The sequence below is a fragment of the Columba livia genome, chromosome 26 (assembly GCF_036013475.1).
Source record: "Columba livia isolate bColLiv1 breed racing homer chromosome 26, bColLiv1.pat.W.v2, whole genome shotgun sequence".
Lineage (NCBI taxonomy): Eukaryota > Metazoa > Chordata > Aves > Columbiformes > Columbidae > Columba > Columba livia.
The window spans coordinates 2,285,866-2,307,905 of record NC_088627.1 but is presented as its reverse complement, the minus strand read 5'-3'; the positions used below and the strand labels follow the sequence as shown (position 1 = coordinate 2,307,905).

Here is a 22,040-nt window from a genome sequence, read left to right as displayed (position 1 = left end):
GGAGCCCACAGAGGGTGCAGGACGATGCGCTCGTGGGTTTGGTGGCTTGTCCTGCCCGTTGCCATCAGTCAGTGCTTGCAGGACGGGGCTCGGCGGGGTCGGGGGAATTGGGGTGTCAAATGTGCAGATTCACCCACACACGGCAGGGGAAGCATGAAAGAGGCGAGTGAACTGTGGGGAGAAAACCAGAACCGCTGCATGTAACCATGAAAAAGGGGCTTGGGAGCAAGGGGAGGGGGACAACGCAGAGTTCCTGTGTCCGAAGCTCCCAGGGGCCTTTCCGTGGGCGATTCGCTGTGAGCGCTGAACCCACAGGGTGCTGCAGATGACAGAGGAGCTCTGAATGCAGCATGCCAATTTGCAGACGGCTATCAAAGAGGAACTAAGACGTGTTTCTTGACATTACGACCAGCCCACACAGTCTGCAAATGAATGAGAGTGCCCTTTATGCGATCTGCAAAGCCGGGAGGCGGGCAGCCCGCCAGCAGCGCCTGGCAGCAGCGAGACGGGCGAGCGGAGTCTCTGCAGAGGCGCTTCCTAATGCATCTCCTGGCTCTGCCACACGCTGAATATTAACTGCAGTTTGGGATTAACTTCAGTGCTCAGTACCTGGTCTGAGCGGTTTGGGCTCAGACAACACGGCCGGAGCAGAGCACAGCGCGTCTGCTCAGCAAGAACCCCGGGCAGCGACCCGAGGGTGCAGAATGGTGGTCAGGATGCGGCTTCATTAAGGGGGATCATTTGTTGGACAGGACATATTTAATCAGAGCTTATCCTGAGCAGTTTCTGCAAGTGTTCAATGGTAGTAAAAATATAGGGAGGCTGAAAGGCAACACCACTGTCTTCTGTGGTAGAGCGGGGGATGAATATGGGAATGATGTTCGTTGCTCTCATAAGGGACTATCCCAAAGAGTTTAAATCCATCAGGAGGTCTCGTGGCTGTTGCTGTTGTGCATGATGTGGCTCTACAGGACTTGGGGTCTGGCAGCAGCGGGCTGGGAAAGGCCCTAAAACACACTGCCCTGAGCAAAGCGCAACAAAATCAGCACTTGCCAGCAACCGAGACTCAGAGTGGGGAGAGAGGAATTCTTACAGCTGTTTTGCTTTAATAAGCTTTGGGGGGTTGATCTTTTCCTGAAGCCTTTGCAGCCCCAAGGCACGCTCTGATGGATGCCGTGCTTTAATCTGCAGGTGCAGCCAGGGACCGAGTCATTAATCACACCCACAACAGAGTTCAGGGGCTTTGTGTTGTGTGTGTTTGGTTGGTTGTTTTCCCCCTGAAAAATCTCAGGTACAAACCTCCAGGTTTTGTTAAAGGGCATGGTGAAAACCAGCCCAGAATGTTGACTCTAAGTGCCTACAAGCGGAGTGTCAGGACACGGAGAGGTGTGGGGCTCAATTGCCATATCACTTTCTTCTGGATTTTCTGCTCCTGTGCAGCCACAGATTGAAACATCTGGTTCTATTTTCCACCTCATCTACATTCCTTTTCACTCATTATTTTCTGCACTGCAGATTAATTCTCCCCTCCATCCTGCCACCCTGGACTGGTTTGTTTTGGCGCCTAACTGGGTTGGGTCTGTCATTCTTGTTTCCGTCGGCTCACAGGCCGGGAGGAGATGGGGCAGTTTGTACGAGCTGCTGAGGAGCCAGAGGGGCTGGGGCTCAGGGCTGTCGCCACCCAGGGCCTCGCGGGGTCCAGCAGCTGCTTGTGCGTTAGATGAAGGCTCAGAAGGCTCCTCCTCCTCCTCTTCATCCTCCCGCGGTGGCCGAGCCCCGCGAGCCGGCCCCACTGAACCGTGCAGCCTCGCGGAACGTCGAAGCATTTCATGCCAAGTGTTGATGCACTGTGCTCAGTATTGACTGGGGACCTTTTAGAAACATTCAGTATAACATAATAGACTAATTCATTAGCACCCCATGGGTCTAGTACTGGAGGAGCTGAAGCACATGCATTGCAAGCTAGGAAAACATTGCCTTGAGGAATGACAGATTAAAATATCTTTCCCATGATATAACTGTTATTTCAGGAAAGTGGCATTAATTGTGATTGCTTATCTATTAATTTATTATAATTCTTCTTTTCCCACCTCCAGGCTGTACCTACACATGAAATGTACTCTAGGCTCAGCTGGGGCTGATTAATAGGAGGTTATCTGGGAAATGCTCAAAGCTGCCTGGAATAGATAATAGCAGCAGGGGTAATTAAAATGTCTTTTGCATTTGAAAAATAAATTTTGCAGTTTTTAAGGGTTAGTTTAGTCTGTTTCTTTCCTAAAGGCAAAAAGATAAATTGGATTTTCAAAATCACACAAAATTCAACAGTACACTAGACAATAGCCTCCTAAATGGAAACAAAAGTGGCATGCCAAAAATCCCTAACCGAAGTGCCTCTGGAGTCAGAGAGGAACTGGCCCGTGTTTAATGAGTGTGGAGTTAATTTCAAGATGAGTTGTTCTCATGCAAAATGAACCTGCAGGACTGAACTGTTGCCCACAGCGGGGCTGCTGCCGGCTCCTCGGGGAGCCCGAGCTCAGCACACAGACACGGACCCGGTTCCAATGAGAACTGGTCCCACCAAACGCCGTTTGGGGGTCTGCAACCACGCAAATTCACGCTGGTGCTCATCTTCAGTGCGTGGGTGGCTGCACTGAGATCAAACTGGCTGGAAGGGGAGATAAACCAGACCCCGCATCTGTGCCCAGCCGGAGCAGCTCCCAAGGAGCGAGCCGGGCCAGAAGCAGCCTGAGGAGAGGCCGACGTGTCTCGGGATGAGCTGCACTGGGGGATTTACAACCACATCTCTGTGGGCTGTGTCCCACCTGAAGCTCCATCCAGCCCTCCCTGCCCTGGCAGGTACCAGCCCTGGCTCTGCCGTCCCACGGCACTGTGTCCCCGGGACAGGACCGGCAGGACACACAGGACACCCAGCCCGCTCTCCCACCGCGTCGCCACCTCCTCACTTCCCAGTCCCAGCGAGGGTAAAAGGTGTTGGCACAGATCAGATACTTTACCAGCGTGGTGAAGATGAAGTGATAGTATTCCGTCATCATTCCCATCGCCATGGCCTTGGGGAGAGGAGGGACAGGTTAGTAAGAGTGTGCACAAGAATATCACAACAGTCGTGCAACGTCAACACCTGAAGTGCAGCAGAAGACAGACCCATAAACACAGGATCTGGATCCCAGATCAGTCTGTGAAGCAGTTAAGTGTGTGTTTGGCCAGCAAGACGCGTGAGCACCAGCCTGTCCCCTTGTCACCTGCTCACCAGCTTGTCCCTGTGGCCACGAGCCTGTCCCCCTGCCCCCTGGCCACAGAGCTGCCGGGCTGGTCCCTCCTCACCCGCACACCCGGGTGCAAAGAGCTGGAGCAAGGGATGATACCGCAGCGTGTGAAGCATCAGTTAGAGCATGTGAAACCAATCGAGAGTAAATAATGAGATTCCAGTTCAGGTTCTGCAGCTGGATCAGTGGTATGTGGAAAGTTCCGACCTGCTGGAGGAAACAAGCCCCGGCATCCCGGTCCTGGCAGCCTGTGTGCAGGAAACATCTGGGTTTGTGGGGAGATGAATAAATGATAAACCTGGTGGAGAAGCTGCAGGCAGTTCTGGGTGAGAACGGGAGCCCCATGGCAGTGATGACGGGCACAGCTGTGCGCTGCAGCGCCAGCTGCCACGGGCAGAGGAGCTGGGCAGCCCCAAACAGCCATAAAGCACTAACAGTGACCCAAACCGAGCGAGGACAGAGGAGCTGGGTGGGATGGAACAGCCTCACAGGCAGAGCCATCTCTGGGATAGGTTTCTACAACGATATTTTTGTCCAAGAGGATGAAATAATGGCTGGTTTGATGTCTCTGTTGCTCCGAGGAAGCTGACTGGTGTGGTTATCAGAAGTAGATAACAGCAATAATATACAAACATTACTGTTTTGGGGGGCAAACAGAAGGCTGGACTAACCTTCCCTGGCATTTTCTCAGCCCGGTGTGTTTTCTGTGTAGCGTTGCTAAGCTGCAGTTCATGGCTTTGGGTCCTGAGAAGAGCCGGCACGCACACAGCGCCAGGCGGGAGGACGCGGGAAGATTCTGTCTCCCTGGTCCCCCCTCTCCTCCATCTTCCTCACTCTGCGCTCACAGTGATGAGCAGAGCAGATGGCACAATAAACTATAATAAACTGCGTAATAAGTGAACAGCACCAAACACAGCCAGCATGTTAAAATAATAGGCAGGAGACAATGAGTCCCTTATATTGCTTGCTTTAATAATCCCTCCCGGGCTTTCTGCTTTCTCTGAGCTCTTCCCTTCCTTCTGCATCAAGCAGGCTGCAAGAGAAGCCTCTTTCCATGTGCTTGCTCTTTCAGCCCTTCAGGGGGTTTATTTATTCTCTGTGGCTGTGTCTTGCTGGGCTGATATGAGCCACACTTCCACCAACTGGTCTTTAGCTTTCTTTGTGAGATCCTCGTATTGACCCTGAAACCTAAAGGCGCTGGGAGATGAGGAGGAGCTGGGCTGAGCAGCAAACCTGCGAAAAGTGCCACTGGAGGAACTCGGGGAGAAAGGAATGGAAACTCACTGACATCTGCCTTAAAGGCCAAGGATTGCACACGGGGCTGCCGAAGGGCTGGAGAACACCGGCCCAGACGCGGCTGTTTGCAGCGGGACACGCAAAGGACGTGTGTTATAAACACCCTGCGCTTTCAGGGGCTCCTGTGGACCAACTGGCGGCAGACGGCAGCGCGGATGGCAAAGAAGGTATTGAAAATAGCAGGCATGAACCGGTCTCTGTGCCGCCTTCAACACACACTTGGCCACGGCACTTTGTCCTCCCGTAACGTTTGTTTGTTCTTACTGACAGTCACTTGGTGATACTTCACTTTTTTTTGCCATGAAAACTATAGTTCCTATAGAAATCCAATAGTATCCTTGAAAAATGGCCATGTTGCACCTCTTAGTGCAGCTGTGGCTCGTGGCCAGAGGGAGGGAGCAGGTCTGCCCCTGCTGTCCCTGCAGGACGGCTCCCCGGTGTCCCCCCTGCTCACCTGCTTGAGGATCTGAGCGGCCATCAGGTGGCTGCAGTCGAAGATGATGCGGAATTCCCTGCCCCGCTTCATCTCCTTGAGCAGCGGCCGCGCGTCGTCCGTGTCGAGCGGGAGCTGGCGGATCTTGAGGCGGATGTTGTAGCGCGACGGGGCCATGATGAGCTCCTGCAGCCGGATCAGCCCTGCGGGCAGCGCGAGACCCGCCGCGTTACGCACAGCCTGCCCTCGCCCCCTCCTGCCTAGCGCAGCCAGGTGTTTCTTCCCCTGTTCCTTTACAGAACGCAATCAGGACTTTCCTCTCTCCCTCAAATGGCCGTTGCTAAAGGCAAATCAGAGCCAAGGTGCCATGTGTCAATCATTACAAACCCAGCTGTTTCCAGCTGTTCTAAGGCAGAGTGGCTTTTCCCGGGCCTGCCTATGGCTGAGCTGGGGTCCCTGCACTGGTGGGGAAGAGGAGAATAGCAGGTTAGTCCTAACCTTTGACATCTCTGCGGTCACGACGTATTTTCTGAAGCAAATACGCCCTTGAGAAGGGACAGGATGTGCTAATCAGCTATAGAACAAATTAAAATCTGCACTATTTATGATGCACAGCATCAAAATAAAAAAAAATGAGTAGATACTTAAATTTATGAGTAGTATAGTTCATAACAGTCACTTAATCACAACTCGTGACTTTCTTACTACCCTTAGAATGAATTTATTTTTATGCAGATGGTGCCAAGCCACGCTGGATGCAGCAGGAGTTACTGGTATCTCATGTTGCAAGAAGAAATTCAGCAGATGCCTATTGCAAGGAGGAAGGTAGAAGCATGTCCTTCTGCATAGTGGAAGAAATACATTAGAATACGCCATGAAGGGAACATACTGTGACCCACATTTGCAAAACAGAGATGTCAAACTGTGTTCTCATCAGCCCTCCCCTAAAGAAACCATTTGGTTTAGTGGAATTAGGTTGGACAGGCTATCCAATGTGTCTTTTGTTTTGGGGTTTTTTTTATCTATAGTCTTTGCTTTGTTTAATATTCAATGCTTGCTCTATGTGCAAAACTTTGCCAGCTATGTTTTACAGAATTAGCCAGAAAACAAGAAACTTTGCAGAACTGCTGGGAAAGTGCCCCCTTGGTGCCCCACCGACCAAGAGCTTTGCTGTGCAGGTGGCACCGCGGTGCCAAACGCAGCTGAGTTGAGCGTGCTTGGCCCCGCTTTGTCGCTGGGGGGTTCCCCACGTCCTGGCGCTTTGTGAGCAAAACACATGGGAAAGGATCCCGGGGCAGCGCTGGGAAGTGGCACGTCCACTGCAACCAGCTGCTCGGGTGTCATTTTGCTCCTAAAAGCTTCATTAGAAAAATCCCTAAATGGGACCCACAACAAAACGTCTCCTGCGCCTTACCTGTGCTGTCATCGTAAACCACGGTGGCTGACCTCCATTTCAGATACTGCACCAGGTCCAGGATGGCGTGGCTGAGGGAGGCGTAGTCGGGGTACAGGTTGACGTAGAAAGTGTCCTTGTTATCCAGGGGGTGATGCTTCCAGCGGAGCTGGATGTGCGGGACCTCCAGCGCGTTGCAGATGGACTGCACGGCGTTGGTGCAGGAGCCTTGGGAAGGGCCGAATATTGCGACGACCCCCAGCGCCAGCTGGTCACAGGCTGCCAAGGGAATGGGGGCTGTGGGCAGGTGTCCCCCCGGGGCTCCCCCACAACCCAGCCCAGGCAGCGCCGTTCAGTTCTCCCGAAGCAGAAGCGAAACAACTGAGCCCTCAGGTCATCACCCCACAGCCACATTTCTTCCCTCCTCCTCAGCAATTCAAGCAGGCTGCTGATATCAGATCATAAAAACCAACTGGCTTTCAGGAAGAGAAGAGCTTTTCTGTGCTAGGATGTGGAAACTGCCAGGGATACAGTAAACTAAACAAAGGCATGGCCTCCAGACCTGCGCTCAGCATTAGAAGCAAACACTGAAAGGAGTTTTGCGAGGTTTGCGGAGGGAGGAAAGCGTAGTCGTTCCCTGTCTATTAAAATGCCTCTGGAAGGTCAGCTCCGGGAGGACTCTCCTCCACATCACTGACTAGCGAGGACAAAACGAGCGGCTGCGGCTCTCACGCCAAACCCTGCCTTTTAGTGCCGAATAAACGGCCACGAAGCCGCCAGGCAGCGTGCTGTGCTCTTACCTTTCTTAGTCGCTTCAAAGCTGTCGTGGAAGTGTATCCTCTGAATGTCGTACGTTAGCGTTGTGTTAGGCAACAAAGTTCTGTTTCTGTTGATAATATTGGCAGAAAACCTGAAGGCTTGTTCCTCAGCGCTCATCACCTGCGTGTTGGGGCCATCCGCGTACTCAAAGATGCCTCCTGCAACACAAGGCAAAGCCAGCGTTAAGCCACCTAAAGTCTGATTCGGAACCTCCAAGGACGAGAAGACTCTGTGACATTCGCAGGCTGAACAAGGCTGCTCCAGGACATTTCCTGGACTGAAAGAAAGACATTAAACATTTGTGGTTTTGCTACATGGCCCGTGTTCGGAGTGCCAGCTTTGTAAGGCAGATAAGGCTTTATAAGACAGATAAGTGGGTTTCCATAAGACCAAACCTCGGGAGGTGGGTGCGCTGTTGCTCAGCTGCAGGGATGCTCTGGTGTTGTGCTCAGGGGAGTTTCTGACCCTCCCGCCTCGTCCCCCACGTCCTCGTGCAGCTGTTTTTAGTGCTGGTTTCAGTGCCCTTCTCATCTCCTATTGTTCCTCATCTTTAGTTATCCGAGTTCATCATTCAGACCAGTGGAGGCTTCTGAATTTGCCTGCCCTACAGCTTATCTGCTCAATAATGCACATCTCGGATGCGGGCTTTGCCGTGTTCAAAAGTTGTTAATGCCATTACACCTCCCCAAGGGCAGCAAGCTCATGTCGCGGTACCGCTGGGTTTCTTGGCTCTGTATCCAAGGCTTGTCCCCAGTTCCCCGCTGACAGCCGCTCTAATTGAAGTGACTTAGTGCAGGCGTAAATTATGTAATTGCACGTCCTTGCCTCGGAGATGCCGGCACCATCCTCTGCCCCTTGCGGAACCACAGAAAGGCACATGAATCTCACTCTATCTTATTAAAAAGTAAACCTAAATAATTAATGGATGAACAAGATAAGCAAGCGCAATTGGTAACAGATGGTCTCTGGGTTCATTAGCAGAAGGAAAATCTTCCCCTTCAATTTAAGGTAGACCTAAAATGTTTTGTTGTAGACAACAGATGTCTGCTCAGCCCTCCTCATTCTCAAGAAGTGGCACAAACGCTCCTCCAGGAGCCAGAGCACGTTATCTGTGGGTTTTGTGGCCATTTGGTGTAAGCCAGGAGTGCCACTTTGGTGAGAGCCAGGGGGGCGTTGCGGTGACAGCTCCTCAGGACACCCCAAGCACTGCGAACACAGGAGCCGTGCTGAGACCGTCCCTGTCCCTCCCCAGAGCCCGCAGGCTTGTGTGGAGCAGGTCTGGTTGGGACAGAACATAGAGGGGCTGGGTACATGGATTATTGGTGGTTGATCCCAAATAAATTCACGTTCCCAACATCCAACTGGTTGTAAGAGGCTTTTTGACAGAAAAGAATTTCCTGTGCAGCCACCCAGTACCTTGAATTTAGTGGCAGGCGCTGAGGAGCAGCCAGGCAGAAGTGATGGATTTCTGGCTGTGCCGCTGGGGTGATGTGGGACCTGCCGCCGTTGCTCAGGTGTCACAGAGCCGGGGACACCGGCGGCGGATCTGCAGCGGCCACAGTGCTGGGCCGGCCCAGCGGGGGGTCGCGGCCGCTGTCCCTGCGGCTCCTGCGCCGCTCCTCCAGACACCTTCCTTCCCAGCATTATTTAAAGAGCCTAATAACTGGCTTGAGACAGCTGATTAATGCATAATCTTCATCATGATTACATAGCATAACTGGCATTAATTTGAAAAGCCACCTGATTATGAAAATAATTGTTGCGGCTTTTCCATTTGAGCAAAATGGAGAATATCTGCTTATGCTACTGAGAGAATGAGGGATGGGACATGCTGGGGGACCCCATGTGTGCCCACAAACCCCGCCGGGGGGTGAAGCGATGCAGAGCTGGGCAATGTGCTGATCACCGGCAGCCGTGGTCGCCCTCCCTGCGCTCCCCAGGAGCCATCGCGCGCGGGTCTCACACCGGTACCCTCGCCGCGGCTTTGCTCTCGTGTACAGAGTCAATGGGCTATAAAAAGTCAACAACAAAACCGTTCCCACTTTTATATACTATGTATAAACAAGTTTCATCTGAGACACTAAAACTAAGGGCCCTTTAGTGTTACTGCCTGTCTCTAAACCGTTTCTGCCTCTGCCCTATTTTTCGAGTTATTTCAGATGTCTCGGGGACTGCTGGATGCTGCTGCCGCGACCTGGTGCTCAGGTCTCCTTCCCAGCATTGCCTGTGCCAGGTCCCAGCTGCCCTGTCCTCGTCCCTTCCCGTGCCGCAGGTGACAGGTGACCGCGCGGCTCCCTCGAGCAGCCAGTGCAGCCCCGGGCTCCCCACGGGTGTCGTTCAACACGCATTGAGGTTCAACAGTGTCTGTTGTTTGTTTCTTGCTGTGTTTGTGTGGCCTTTAGTGCGCTGGGCTCCAGGTTCCCAAACCAGCCTCGTCTGAGACCCCCTGGCCAAAGCGCCAGCAGCTCCTCGGGCAGGACGGCACCAAACGCCAGCAACCGCTATCACCTGCTTTTACAGATTGTTTTGATGGAGTAATCGATTATTACATGTGACTTCTTGGATTTTAAATATCAGTCACCAGTCAGGGTAAATAATTATTCAGTTGTCTTTTACCTTTAAAGCAGACTAATTGCTCTCCAGGGAATGTCAGTCAGCATTTGGGAAAACACACTCATTAGAATCAGCTTCACGTCTTATTATTTTATGTGGTTTGATTTGATGACCACTGATGTTGCTGCTGGGGGGGGAGGTTTAAAAATTCAGAATGAGAATCCAAAGCAGACCTGCAACTCTCCTTGAGATCTCGAGCAGAAGAGCAGGAAGAAGAGCAGAAGGCCAGGCAGGCTGGTTACTGCACGTGAAGGGAGGTTTGGCCACAATGCACAGGGAATCCCACTCTAACCGAGCAGTGGACAATGAGTCTCTATTCGGAGTAAAATCTGGATCCCAGGAAACACCCCAAATCCCCCAGAGCACGGGACGGCCCGGCAGGAGCAGCGGGGACGGGACGGGAATCCTTTCCCAGCTCATCCTGAGCTGCGGCTGCACGGAGCCCCAATTATTTTTAGCTCTACTGAAAGCTAAGTCAAGAAATTCAAAGTATTTTAGTTTTACACTTCTTGCCCTCTTCCCCTTGTTAACAAAACAAACAGCTTCATTCTCGGCAAGAAAATTCCAACAGCCCTCAGTGTGCGGTGTGATCTCTTATCTCTAACTCCTTATAAAATCACGGAGTTACTTAGCTCTGAAGAACAACTATTTCTGATAACGCTTTTCTCTCCCCCGCTGACAGTGTTTTTAACACATTTAGACAGCTTTCTGACAGTCTCTTTCCATGTGACATCCTGGCAGAAATACACGTTTTGAAATAGCTCTTGCAGAGGATGGAGCCAGCCCGAGCTGCTGCCTGCGGCTCACAGACCTCTCGTGCCCCAGGACCTGTACTTCGTGTGTTTTATCCCTGCAACATCTTGTTGCAGAGCAGGGCTGGGCTCTGTTTCAGGGCGGGATTAGGGACCAGGCTCAGCAGGACCCGTACCCATCGTTTGGTGGCTGTTTCTCCCGGGTGGTCCCCGGGGCAGGACGGCACAGCCTGTCCTCCCCAAATGAGCCTTCCGCGGGATGCCGTGGGAAATGACAGTTCTGACTGTCTGACCAGTCCAGTGGAGAGAATGTCGCTGTCGTGGTCCAGGTCCCTCCAGGGCCAGTGTTTATACCAATAAAGAGAAATGAGAAAACACCAGCGATAAGTAAATAAATCATTCTCGGGAGCGCGAGGTTGCGCTCTGGGGATGGAGCTAAAACTCCCAGAGACTGCCTGGCAGCGTGACTCCTACAGCCACCGATGCAATAATACTGACTGAAGGGAAAGCAGCAAAATCCAGAAGGCAATAAATATAACTCCTTGTTCTTCTTGCCCTTTCCCCCGAGGAGCTGCTGCTATCAAATGCTCCATCATTAAACGCAGCCGGATGAGCTGGTCGCTGTTGGGGCAGGTGTTGAGCGGAGCCCAGGCTCCAGGCAGAGCCGGCAAACACAACTCGCAAACTTAGGAAACAAACCTCCTGGGAAGGAGCCGAAAACTATTTCTTAGCTGGGTTTGTGGTTGGACAGAAGAACTGGCAGGCTCCGAGTTCCGGGCCCCCTCGGTGCGTCAGCCCTGTCGCTTCAGCGCGGCGCTGCCCGATGCGATGCGGCACGGCCGCGGATCCGCCGCAATTTCGGGCTCCACGGCCGCGCATCAGGCGGAGCCGCGGTGCAGCTCTGCTGCCAGCCCTGCCGCGGGGACGGGCACCGCCGGGACCCCGCGGGGGATCTGAGCCCCAGCGCAGGACGAGGGTTAACCCCAGAGCCGCTGTGTCTGGGTCACTCACGCTCACACGCTGCTGGTGTTCATTACGCGTCTCTTTTATCAGAATTAGGAAGGAATTGGGCTTTTCCCTGAGCAAACGTTTCTCTCCCGGCAGTTTCTCCGGCTCTCAGGTCTGGCGTGTTTCCAGCTGTATTTTCCGAGCGCCCCAGGGTTTGCTCTGCCTCCCCACACCGACGAGGTTTCTAACCCAGCGGCAGCAGGGGACGGTCCTGCTCTCGGCTGCTGCGGCGCCCCGGGTGCCGCTGCCTGTCCGGGGGTCCCGCGGACCCCCCGGTGCCTGACGGGAGGAGCTGGTGAACCCAGCGACACTCCCAGCACCTCGGATTCCAGCACATTTTGCAGCAGAATGAAAGGCCAGGTACTTGCTGAGTAATGCCAAGAAAAGGAATTCAAGCAGAAAATCAGATATGCAAAATGTGTGTGTGCCATAAGGAGGGATTCTCCCGCCTGCCGGGCCAGAAAGCCCGTCACAGCAGGCTGAGCCATTCCCAAGAGACGGCATCTCCCTCTTCTCTCATTTTGATATTGAATATGCAAAGTCCTACTTCATTTGCACTGTATTAGGTACTTCATGTCACAGGGGGTGACATTCTTCTCCGTATGAGCCGTTTAACAGATGAGCAGCCAAGTGGCAAAGAAATACATTATTAATGCTTCTGGTTAAATTAACTGATTAAAAACACTGTGGCTAAAGTGTATGTATCAGCACTTTGCTTGCACTCAATGAGAAATTAATTGAAGATGGCGGTTTGTTTTTTAAAGGCCCATGGGGTGGGGGGGTCACACACGTCATGTGTGGGGTCAGTGGGTCACATATGTCACCTGTGGGGTTGGCAGGTCACACACATCACCTGTGGGGCCGGTGGGTCACACATCATGTGTGGGGTCAGTGAGTCACACACAGCACCCGTGGGGTCGGTAGGTCACGCATCACGTATGGGGACAGTGGGTCACACATGTCATCCATGGGGTCGGTGCATCACACATCATGTGTGGGGTCAGTGGGTCACACATGTCACGTATGGGGACAGTGGGTCACACACGTCACCCATGGGGTCAGTGGGTCACACACCACTTATGGGATCAGTGGGTCACACACGTCACCCGTGGGGTTGGCAGGTCACACATGTCATGTGTGGGGTCAGTGGGTCACACACATCACCCTTGGCATGGGTTGGTCACACACGTCACCCGTGGGGTTGGCAGGTCACACATGTCTTGTGTGGGGTCAGTGGGTCACACACATCCCCCGTGGGGTCGGCGGGTCACACATCACTTATGGAGTCAGTGGGTCACACACGTCCCCCGTGGGGTCGGCGGGTCACACGCGTTGGGTGTATTCAGCACCCGTGTCCGTGTCCATCTGGTCCCACAGGACACGGCGCGGTCGGCACAGCCCGTACGGGTCGCAGCTCCTGGAAACAAACTTCTCCTCGTTTGCAGCTCCCACTCGCTCGGCCTGATTGGCGCCGTCTCCTCCGCCGCCGCTTTGAACAAGCTGTTCTGGTGTTGCACGTTTTACATCTGAGAAAGAGCGTTTAGCGCGGCGGCAGCCCGCAACCCCGACCAAGGGAGCGGATCAAAGCGCTAATCTGCGATCAAAGGCCTTCAGCAGCGCTACAGCAGAAATAAATTAAGTTAACAACAGATTTCTTAATGATATTTACATATTTAATTTGCATAATACATGATTAAAATGAAATGGGCATTTTTATTTTTTTAAGCAGGCTCAATTAATTAAAAAAATGAAAAAGGCAGGACCATGATCTCGTAGGAGTAGATTCCCGTCAAGATAAGGGCAACAAGAACCTTTCAATGTACCCGGCGTACGGCTTGCAGCATCGTGCAGATCTCCGCAGGGACCAGGGAGTCCCGGCCCAAGGAGCCCCCGAGGGTGCCCAGTGACACCCAGTCCCACCAGTTTCCCTCGGCAGCCCTGGGACGGGCTCCCTGCTTTTATTTCAGTAGGTTTATTTCTCCAAAAGATGCAGACCTTGCGTGCTTTGGGCTAATCGCATTCAGACTGTTTTTACTCTTCGATACCTCACCAAACACTTGCATTGCCTTTGACTAATTAGCAGTTTGGATTTTTGGTGCCACAAGTGCAGGGTTAAACTGCAATATTTATTTGTGCTGGGTTGGTCTGTGCAGGACGGGGCTGCAAGACGGAGACCCCAGGGCCGTCACCCCCCTTGGCAATGGGCACCCCCTCCCCAAAACCTTCCTGAGACTGGGCACTCAGCAAACGTGTCCTGGAAATCACCAGTGACCGAATAAATCAGGTGTGCTCGGTTGGCATTTTTATGGTTGTGCTTTGGGCTATAAGCACGCTTTAAACTGTAATATACGGTAGAAAAAGAAGTTTGAAAGCTTAACATTATTAAGGATCTATAACACAGGGTTTGGGCAGCACAGCTCTAAGTCTGTTTTCCCATTGTGTTTTATTGGTCTGCGGTGTAATCTGGTGCTGGACGCGATGTCCATCTGGTGCAATGTGAAGCAGAGAAGCGAGGCTGGAGCTGCAATAAATCCAGGCTCACGCCTGCGATTGCCGCGGCTCAGAACCCGCAGGATGGTCCAGATCCGTCTGGTCTCTTTAGCTTGGACAAGAGGAGACTGAGGGGGGACTCATTAATGTTTACAGATACCTAAAGGGGGAGTGTCAGGAGGATGGAGCCAGGTTCTTCTGGTGACAACCAGTGATGGGACAAGGGGCAATGGGTTCAAACTGGAACACAGGAGGTTCCACTTAAATTTGAGAAGAAACTTGTTGGGGTGAGGGTGGCAGAGCCTGGCCCAGGCTGCCCAGGGGGTTGTGGAGTCTCCTTCTGTGCAGACATTCCAACCCGCCTGGACACCTTCCTGTGTAACCTCATCTGGGTGTTCCTGCTCCATGGGGGGATTGCACTGCATGAGCTTTCCAGGGCCCTTCCAACCCCTGACACTCTGGGATTCTGTGTGATTCTGTGATTCTGCGGGCACCAGGTCTCCCTGCGGATGCTCTTGGGTTTGGGCCCCCCAGCACCACCCCTGTTGAACCCAGCGCAGGCAAAGGTTTGCTCACTTGTGCTCCTGCAAACTGAGTCCCACGTGTTAATGTGTGAAAATTGTCCATGGGAATGAACCTGGCAGAGGAGGAGCAGGAACAGGGACCCGCTCAGGTCTGTCACAGCTCTCTGTTTCCTTCCCTACCCGTTATTAGCTCCTCTTTTACCGGGAATTAGAAATATACTTGATATAAGTATAGAATAGGTGCTGTCCTGCAATGCAATGAAGTCCCACATAAGAATTCAACCCAATAAAAATAAAAATTGTTGCATGTTAATTAAATTCTTCTTAAATATTCATTGCGAAGCCCCAGCTAATGAACATTAATACCTGCCTAGCATGTAGCATCTAATATTAGACTTTAAAAAATCTAAATTAAATCTTACACTTCATTTACAATGTAACCAAATAGCGGCAGGCAACTGATTGTTTCTCATTCTTGTGTTGATGCTTCCAAAAATCAGGGCTTTAAATAAGATGATGCATTGAATAGCAAATGCAACTCTGCAAATATTATGACATATTGTTTGCATTCTGCCCTAAATATTTAACAGTTCCATTTTACAAGATTTTTGTGCCACATGCTGAGAATTTGCTGCTGATAGATGCTGAATTTGATTGATGAAATGGGCTCCATTCAGGAGCTGACAACCCCAAACCCTTCACAGGGTCTTTGCTGTTCGCATTTTCTGGGGTTTTTTCTACCTATTTAAAAAAGTAATCAGAGAGAGGGGAAAAAAGGCACCGAGTTCTCTGCAAAAATTGTTTCTGCTTAATCCCATCTGCTCTCCACAGCAAAACCTTTACGTAGGAAAAGATCAAAGGTCTGTAATGGGTTTAGCGGGTTTCCAAGAGGCTGCGGGTGATTGAGCTGCCCTGTGCGGGGGAGCCGCAGATGGCATCGGGACATTCAGGCACCCAACGTGGCCTTCGCTTCTTCCTATTCTAATGTCCTTCAGCAGAGGGAAAATCCACCCTGTGCCGGGATGCGGCGCTGGGCGTGTTGGGACCAGGGTTCGGGGACACCTGGGACACGTGGCCTGACCTGCCCCCTGTGCTGGGATGCAGTGCTGGGTGTGTTGGGACCAGGGTTCGGGGACACCTGGGACACATGGCCTGACCTGCCCCCTGTGCCAGGATGCAGTGCTGGGTGTGTTGGGACCAGGGTTCGGGGACACCTGGGACATGTGGCCTGACCCCGTCTCAGGAGGCATCTGCACCATTCGCTGTTCGTGAGAACAAGAAAGCTCAGGATTTCTTAGATATTCCGTCTCAATCTACCTTGACCAACGTCTTTCCTGGCAAGAAGCATCTGCCCAGGGTAGGCATTTTGTAACCATGCGACGTTCTTATGCATGGTTATTTGTCCTTTTTTTTTAATTTCTTAATTGCCAATTCTGAGCGTCCAGGGTAATTACAGCTGAAAGCTTCACTGACTTAAAAGCAGCACTTTATTCCAGGGAATGAAAGACAAAGAGAGAGTGACAAAAGGGTCCGCTCTGAAAAGTGCTTTCATGGTTTTCCCGTCTGTTCTCTCGGTTTACGAACAGGCGGAGCAGGGGGTGCAGGGGGACGCGGGGAACTGCCCGGCAGCACGACTGCAGAGGAACTCTGAATTCCCGGTAATGATCACAATCAGCTATTAAAACCTCTTCCGTCTCATCAAAGAATACAGCGCACATGAAAGAGCAGCTGGCGTGGAGCCGTGATCGGTGCTTGTGGCTGAACATGGGGCTGGCGCCGGGGTCCCCGTCACCGCGGTGGGGACACGGCCGGGCTGCCCACGGTGTCCTGACAGTGATGTCCCCACTGTCCACAGTGTCCCCACCAGAGCTGGGTGTCCCCACCAGCACAGGATGTCCCCACCAGAGCTGGGTGTCCCCATGTCTCTACCAGCACAGGGTGTCCCCACCAGCACAGGATGTCCCCACAAGCATTGGGTGTCCCCACCAGCACAGGGTGTCCCCACCAGCACTGGGTGTCCCCACCAGCGTTGGGTGTCCCCACCAGCACTGAGTGTCCCCACCAGCATTGGCTGTGCTAATGAAGCTGAACATTCATTATTTCGACTAAACAAAATGAATCACAAATTACGGTGGCCAAATTATCAGTTTGGTAGCTCAGAAATGGCGAAATTTGAAGACCGTTCCAATTATAGAGGAGGTGGAATAGGAAAACTCTATTAATAGGTTCAAATCCAATTAAAAATGTACGTTAGTCATTGTGTAGCTTCACACCTTTGTCACCAGTGACAGCGGATGGAGCCGCACCAGGTGTCTGCTCAGCGGTGACCTGAGCGCTTTGCTGTTCACACCAACCCCAAAGCTTTGATGTTTTGTAGTAATTCCAAGATTTATCATAGTGATCACTGCTTATTTAGTGCTAAGGACACTGTTTCCTCCACTACACCATAATGAATTACCAGGGATCGCGTGTTCAGTGGCTCCTATTGATTCATGCGGAGCTAATTAATAGATACATCACCCAATCATAAACATGAGCAATAACACACGCCTCGTTAGCACAAACGAGCAAACTGCTACAGAGAGGGCGGGGGCAGGTCTCTGGAAGGGTTAATGGGATAATATCTACTGATGGGACTAAAACTTGTGTTGTGAACTTGAGCAGCCCCTGCTGCAGGGTGCCAAAGGAGCTCTGAATGCAGCTGAGCTGAACTGGACTTTAATTAAAAGGCGTATTGAAGGGAAAGATTTCTGTCAGGAAAGCTGAGGAGTGAAGGTTCCCTGTTTCTAGGGCTTGTGTTCCTCCTTGCCTCCTGCAGCAAACATTGGTTGGGGGGAAACCACAGCAATTTGGGGAAAACAGTCCTCCTGCTTCAGCGTGGGCTGAGCAGCCGCCTCGTGGTTGCTGTTGCCACACTGGGGCCAGAGATCCAAATCGGGGACAGTGTCCCCCGCTCATCCTCTAGTTTACAGGTGGCTGGTGCAGAACTCAAGTAATAGCTTCAATCTCAAAGGGCTAAATGAGAAAAAATAAGATTAATAAGTGGAGCAGTCCACCTGAAAGCAAATTGGTAGAGGATGCTGCAGGCGTACACCCTGCTGTAGTGCCGAGCGGCTGGTGTATGCATCGCTTTCTTCTCGATGCGTGTAATATATTTAGAAGGTATTTGCAAAAGATGTTTCTAGCATCTTGTAGCCCAGCGGTAAGTGGGGCTCTGCTGGGTAGCGGCGTGTGAATCTGATGAACCGAAGTGTCGGGTCGCTGCCCCGCGCGCGGCACCAATCCTGCACTACGCTGCTGCAAACGCGTAGGTCCCGGTGATGTCCCGGGGGTGGCTGCGGGGCGCCCAGCCAGCGCTGGAAACTCGGTGCTGCTGCAAGCGCGCCCTCTGCCCGGCGCTGCTCGGCGTGGGGGGAGTGCCACGAGGGGGACAGCAGCGGCACGCAGGAGCTGGGGGGCTGGCGGTGACACTGTGGGGCTGGCGGTGACACCACGGGGCTGGCAGTGACACTACGGGGCTTGTAGTGACACCACAGGGCTGGCAGCGTGGGGATGGCAGTGACACTGCGGGGCTGGCGGTGACACCGTGGGGCTGACGGTGACACTGTGGCGCTTGTAGTGATACTGTCGGGCTGGCGTTGACACCATGGGGCTGGCAGTGACACTGCAGGGCCGTGTGTGCAGTCCATGTGCTTCGCGGGACTCCCTTAATTAAAATCAACTAGTAACATCTTGGGGCTACAATAATGAAAAGATGAGTTAGCGCTGGAAATCAACAGCACTATTTCCGGCCAGGCTGTGGACCTTGCTACTCAAATATAGAAACAATGCAGAAAAGATCCGAAATGAAAGCATGAAGTGAGATCCAAGGCTTCTCCACGCAGGTGTGTGCTCCTCCCGTTCTTCCCCCATTCTGTGCTGTCCCTGTGTCCCCCGGTGCCCCAGCAGAGCCTTGTTTTCGGAGCAGGAGGGGACATTCCCGCCGCCGAGGTGACCGTGCCCGCTCCTGCACAGGGAGCTGTGCGCATCTGTGAGCTTTGCTCAGGGCCCTCTTGGGCATCTACTTCCAAGAAATGCAGCGTGAATTATTTTACTTCTTAAATACTGTTTATGGAAATACTTCAAGGCCTGCCCTCAGTCACATCTCACCAGACGACGAGTTGGAATAACCCTACTGCTTAGTGCTCCACTCGGCTTTGTAGTATAAAGAGAATACTATAGCTTTATAGTGTAAAGAGAAAAACCAGACACCAGCTAGAAGGCAGAGGAGAAAAAGATGTGCTTTCTGAAACTTGCAGATGGTAGGATGAAGGCCTGGAAAGATGATTCTTTGCTCAAGATGAGCAGCGAGTTTGGCACCGAGTCCTGGGTCCCCTGCACTGTCAGTGCTCCCGATGGCCTTGCTGGCAGTTTTGGGGACACGAGCTGGAGCAGGATCCGCCTGTCCCCTCCTGCTTGACAAGAGCTGTGTCGTGACATGCCATGACATGCGCTGATCACAGGGAGCAAACCAGCCACCCTAACAGCACGGGGCAGCTGCCTCGAGCCCCGCAGCCCCCCAGGACAGGACCACGCTCGGGCAGATGAGAGATGTGACAACTGTCTGTAAGTACTGAGAAAGCGTCAGCTCTCATTTGCACAGAGGGTAAGCGGGATAGAGATCTGATGGAAATTTTAGGCTGGACTTCAGCAACAGCTTCCTTATTGTAAAGCCGACAGACTGAAGCGCAGCCTCTCGGGGTGGAAATCCTCCTGATGCCGCAGATGAACTTCCCTTGATGTCCCCACACTTCTGCTTTCTCCTGGCCTGTGTCCTCAGGAATGTCCTGCCAGGGACCTTGCAGGATAAATCAGCTCCTGGGAACCGCTGCAGCCAGAAAAAGCTGTTTCCAGTTGACAGACAAGCCCAGATAGCGGTGGCTGTGCTGCAGTACTTGTGGCAGGGTCAGGAGCGAAGCTTTAATTCAGACACTGGCTCCGGCAGAGCTGCACAGGGAGGAGATGGAACAAGGAACCACTTGGCAGCCGAGTCGTGCTCCGTCCCTGCACACCAGCAGCGTCCTGGGCTTCTGGAGAAGTCAGTTCACATGCACCGGGTGCTTCACAACTGTTCAATGAACCAGCTTGCCCAGTTGCATCTCTTTAAACCAACCATGAGAGAGGACTAACCTGAGAGCCAGGCCGGCCCCACTGACAGCTCCGTCCCGAGGCAGCGGGATGGTTGGGAGCTCTGGGAATTGCCTCCCTGTGCTCCTGCAGAGCTCCAGCTCCCATCTTTCCCCGTCTCCCCTTCAGAGGCTTTAATTGCCATAATCCTTTTCCATGTTGCAGTAACGAAGCACTTGCTTCCCCAATAAGCAGGAGTTAATTTGGGTGCATTCAAGCTCTCTGTTCAGCTTTTTGGATTTGGGAGGCACTTGTGATGCATTCATGTTGAACTAACAAATTTTTATTAATGCTTTCAAATGGAGATGAACATGATGTGTTATCTCAGAGATGTCAGGCTTGATGAAACCAAAGATCCCACTGGTTCAACCTCTGCCCCTTCTGTTTTGTGTAGCTGAGCCTCAACGCAGTACTGAGACTGCAGTACCCTCCGAGATTAATACGGCAGCCCTAATGGGATTAGCGTGATATTGGTGCTGCGGTACTCCCGAGATGAACACAGCAGCCCTAAAACGGGATTAGCATGATACTGGTACTGCGGTACCCCCGAGATGAACACAGCAGCCCTAAAACAGGATTAGCATGATACTGGTACTGCGGTACCCCCGAGATGAACACAGCAGCCCGAATGGGATTAGCGTGACACTGGTACTGCGGTACCCTCAAGATGAACACAGCAGCCCGAATGGGATTAGTGTGACACTGGTACTGTGGTACCCCCGAGATGAACACAGCAGCCCGAATGGGATTAGTGTGCTGAACTGGGTATTGCAGCTGGGCTTGCTTTGCTCATAGCAGCTCTCTGAACTTCATTCATTAATGTGCTGCTAAAACAAGTGAACGGGTTTGAAGCGTAACTTTGGGCTTTCTATCTCCCTCACCTAAGCGAGCGTACAAATATTTACTTCCACCTGCAGAGTAATCCAAACACAAATCCTGGGAGCAGCCAGGGTAAACTCTTGGGCGATTAAAGCTGGTCAATAGAATCCAGCGGATGGGTGGACATATTGGGTTGGGCGGCAGAGATAACCCCGTCTGGTTCTCTTTATCCCATAACAAAGGGATGTTTCACTGGCACCAGTGCTGCGGGAGGCAGCAGCTCCTGTTCCACGTGTCCCCGGCTCTACTGGGACACCCAGGACATGTCCCCAGGCGGGTGGGACAGCCAGGACGTGTCACCTGTGCTGCTGGGACAGCGATGGGCAGTGACGGTGATGGCACGTTTGCCCGATGTGCCGCCACGCGGTGCTTTGTCTTGCCGTTTCCTTCCATGCAGATTTTACTGTTAATAATGCCGGTTTTAGCTTCCCCTTCCCAAACTCATATGAGCAGGTATTTGTGATCTCTTTCAAATGTATCTCGCTGGCAAATCTGAAAGAGGGTATTGCATGAATATAAGAAACTTGTAGAGTCCTTCAAATAATCCTTGGTTGTTAAGTGCTGAAACAAAGATGCATAAAGATCTATTTCTGCAAGCAAAAGGTTACAAGGGAGCAGATGAGGGTGCCTGTGGAGCTAAAGGGATAAACACAAATGCCTTTCTTAATTCTCTCATCCCCTTGACGCTCACCCACCACCAGTGGAAATAATGAAGCTCTTCCTCAGGAGACGAGGGGGGAAAAGGCATCTTAGCTGCAAATTTTCATTTGTTAAAGTAGTATCAGATACTAATAACTAAGCCTTTTCCTGGTTTAATAACAAGGAATCTTCCCAATATCAAAGGCGATATTAGAAGCGATGGGGCCAATTAACTCCCAGAGTTTTCCTGTGACCTTTGAAGTGTGCACTGAGATACTTCGTATAAATAGACTAAAATAATACTGAAGGGTGATGGTTGTTTCTTCAGTTTAGTAGCAAAAAAGGCTTTCCTTAAGCAAATACGGCAAGAAAGGTCAGCAAACAGGGTCCCATGGTTAGTGCAGAGAGGCTGGTATTTAAAACCCAACCTGTTTCAGTGCTGAACACCATCGTGATTTTAGGCATTTTAGGGCAGAGCACTAGAGAGTTGGTTTAATTACCAGGTTACAAGGAATTTGTGCTTAAATTAACTGTGCCTCCACTTTCCTCCCATCACACAGACTTAGTTAAAACACCCCTGAATAGTACAGATTTCTAACAGGTTCTCCAGCGAGTGGCGGTGGCTTTAGCTACCGATTAACAACCAGGAGCTGGACTGAAGGTCACCCTGTTGTGTTCTCCATGGGTGTCTGAAAATAAACACAGAAAATGTCCTTTCTGTATTTCTGTGCAGGGGGCCCAGAG

The 22,040-nt window shown here is 52.0% G+C and overlaps 1 protein-coding gene across 1 annotated transcript in view; it reads right to left on the bottom strand.

Annotated features, from left to right (window-relative positions):
- The window catches only part of GRIK3 (glutamate ionotropic receptor kainate type subunit 3), an 88,343-nt gene that overhangs the window by 31,358 nt on the left and 34,945 nt on the right, over positions 1-22,040 (bottom strand). The window contains exons 2-5 of the mRNA XM_065041447.1: positions 7,207-7,383; positions 6,428-6,685; positions 5,035-5,216; positions 3,015-3,068 (exon numbers count right to left, since the gene is read on the bottom strand). Coding sequence (XP_064897519.1) covers positions 3,015-3,068; positions 5,035-5,216; positions 6,428-6,685; positions 7,207-7,383 — 671 coding nt within the window. The remainder of the gene's footprint in view (positions 1-3,014; positions 3,069-5,034; positions 5,217-6,427; positions 6,686-7,206; positions 7,384-22,040) is intronic.